Raw genomic sequence first — 2,912 nt, forward strand, 5'->3', positions numbered from 1 at the left:
AAAAAAAAAAAATGCAAGATTCATTTACACATCAAACAAGAATCAAACCAATCCCAAGGACACGTTGCAAATTATTGCAGCCAAGTGATCAAGCCAATGCAAAAAAATTAAGGGATCAATCAACTGCAGGAAGTGGATCCTCCAGAAATTTCTTTCTCATAAATAAAACCTTAATGGCTTCCCAATATTATAATAAAAATGCATAGGGAACTACAGAAAATATAGATGGCAATAATTGTGTGCTACAAAAGGACAAGTTGTGGTAGTATACAGCAGAAGAACACAACTCCTTTTATATAAAGAAGTAACGAACCAACGACCAAAAAATAACTTTAGGTAATGAACTGTCACGTTCATGGTCACGAACAACTTTATTTTAGCAAATAAGTGACTTCAGACCAAGTTTAACCATGCTTTTGGCCAGACTGCAGATGTCACCTACCAAAATAACAAATTAACATACCTTAGATATAGTCAATGCTGGGCTCCACTGTTCTTTCAAAATATCAAGGCAAATGCTTCCATTGCTATTGATGTTAGGATGGAAAACCTTGGTCCTAAATGCAACCTAAAATAATGAAAAATCAAAGTTTCAGATCAATTGGTTGCTCACTAACCTAGGAACCAAAGGGGTATTAAAAGTATACAAGTAAACCCACAAAAAGCGTACTTCCAACAAGCAAAGAAAATATAACAAATTTAGTCTTCGACAGAATCATTATACAAATATCATGTCACAATAAGGACATTGTCATGGCTTTCTACAGTAGCACAAATAAATTCTTCCCTGAGAAAGAAGATGAATACCTAATGTCAACAGTTTACAAGATAGAGCAGAGTAGGAAGAATGATACAAGGACAGATAGCAGGAATTATACATTTTCATTGATCTAAAACAACAAAGTAATCAGCATTTGAAGTACTCTGCCAGAACATCCTACCAGCTGATGCCATGTCATTATGCATCAACAACTGAATAATGGTTAAATGTAACAATCTTAAAGCAAAGAGTTGAAGAATACCTTTGGTGGCTTAAAAGGGTAATCAGGAGGAAAATGAATAGAAACTAAAAATACACCTCCAGCATAAGGGCTATCAGAAGGCCCCATAATTGTGGCTTGCCAATGGAACACATCTTCCGCTACAGGACCTAAAATAATGTTTACATGATGTGATTAACCTATGGACTTACATTGAAGGCAACTATGAAAGAAAATTAATAGACAATAACAAAGGTATACACCATAAAAGATGTGCGCAAAACTATAGATGCAAGAAATTGCATGAACTAAGCACAGGAATTCAACAATGTAATAGAAGTAGATATTATCAGAACTGCAGAAATACGCAGTTTTCCAGTCTAATTAGCGATACAAAACCAGCACACGGCCCAAGAACTCAGGTCAAGTGAGAATGAAAGCATATGTAAAGAACAGCATTTGAACCCACAAGTAAAACACCGGAAGTAATGCTAGGGAAAATGTTTCATTTCAGGTTGTACAGGTCAAATATCAGACACCAATAAGTCAGATGATATTAAAAATGAAAAAAAATAAAATAAATAAATAAATAAAAGAAAAAGAAAAAAAAGAAGTAGTTAAGAGAAGTTATGCTCCGTTGAGGGTTACAAAGAGAGTGATCAGCATTATTAAACAGGTCCACACAATGAACCTGTGAGTCAATTAAAAATTGACATTACCATAAGAGGAACATTAAAATTGTTCAGGAGATTTGATTGAACAATTCCGAAAAGTACATGTATTTATCAGATAGGTTCATTTATTTTCTTACAATAACTATTAGTTAAGGCGGGAAATTTCAATTTTGCTATTTCTGAATACTTTTTATTTTTGTTAGGAGTTTTATAATCAGATACTAGCATATCTGGATAATGAAGACATTGTTTTGAATATAATCAAATATCTACTCAAATGTTTTCTTTGAATTCTCCTTCTTCCTCTATTTAATTTACCTTTATTTAATTTTCAACAACTTTACTCCCTTTGAGAACTCTGTATATGTATTTGGATGATTCCAAGGAGTAGGTAAGTTAAAATCTGTACATTTTTACAATTATGTGGGAAAAATTAGTTATAACTAGACAAATTAAATAAGGGTATATTAGTAAACGCACAAAACTGGACTATAATTTGGGACAAAAAAGTAAAGTCAACTGATATACATGGGACGGAAGGAGTACTTAATTATAACTTCAGACAGAAATACATGTACTCAAAACTTCCGTTACTCACTTCAATGCAACATCTTTTAACTCACTCCAATGCGATTTCTTGACAAATCGTACAAAACTAGTATCCACAAACTTGGAAACTTAAGCAGATAGCACATTATTAGATAAACCCTTTGCATTTTTAAACAGTACCAAATTTACTTGACATTTTGCAATTAAGTAGCTGTATCAATAGTACCAAGCACAATAAATGAATAAATAAACAAAAACAGCTAAACCAAATAAACAATTAGTTCTTTTGAATATCTTTTTTGACATATTCTACAGCTGCAGACATTGACAACATTGCAGTACTAAAACCCAAAACTAAATGCACAAAAACGAGAAGGAAAATATAAATACCAGCGCTACATGATGTAGGAGGGTCCTTCTGCAAATCCTTGAGCTCCTTCAATATCCGTTTGGAAGCCATATATTAACCCTTTTCACCTCAAAAGCAAAACCCTAACCTACGATAAAACCAGCACGCAGATCCTCGTAAAAACAAAGAACATAAAAATAAACCCACATAACATATCACAATCTTGAAACTCCCAGCAAGTGAATCATACCCTCAAATCCCAATATCTAATCCCAACTCCCTCAAAACACATACACCACCAAATTCACTTCTTCATCTGCTATCATATTAATCCAGATATATATATAGACACACACACAC

At 33.2% G+C, this 2,912-nt stretch overlaps 1 protein-coding gene across 1 annotated transcript; it reads right to left on the bottom strand.

Annotated features, from left to right (window-relative positions):
- Positions 1-424: 424 nt before the first annotated feature.
- LOC111377186 (ubiquitin-conjugating enzyme E2-17 kDa-like) lies at positions 425-2,906 on the bottom strand. Its single transcript, XM_023000251.1, has 3 exons — positions 2,594-2,906; positions 1,023-1,150; positions 425-568 (listed from the first exon to the last, which is right to left on the bottom strand). Exons 1-3 carry the CDS (start codon positions 2,661-2,663, stop codon positions 455-457), a joined length of 312 nt encoding a protein of 103 aa, XP_022856019.1. The 5' UTR covers positions 2,664-2,906; the 3' UTR covers positions 425-454.
- Positions 2,907-2,912: the final 6 nt, after the last annotated feature.

This window comes from Olea europaea, unplaced genomic scaffold (genome assembly GCF_002742605.1).
Source record: "Olea europaea var. sylvestris unplaced genomic scaffold, O_europaea_v1 scaffold1618, whole genome shotgun sequence".
In the NCBI taxonomy this organism is placed as follows: Eukaryota; Viridiplantae; Streptophyta; class Magnoliopsida; order Lamiales; family Oleaceae; genus Olea; species Olea europaea.

Excerpts from the sequence above, each read along its gene's own strand:
- LOC111377186 (XM_023000251.1), bottom strand. The coding sequence starts at position 2,663 with ATGGCTTCCAAACGGATATTGAAGGAGCTCAAGGATTTGCAGAAGGAC. Across the intron at positions 1,151-2,593 it reads TCCTACATCATGTAGCGCTG|GTCCTGTAGCGGAAGATGTG; the intron begins GTATTTATATTT and ends ACATTATTTTAG. Across the intron at positions 569-1,022 it reads ACCCTTTTAAGCCACCAAAG|GTTGCATTTAGGACCAAGGT; the intron begins GTATTCTTCAAC and ends TCATTATTTTAG.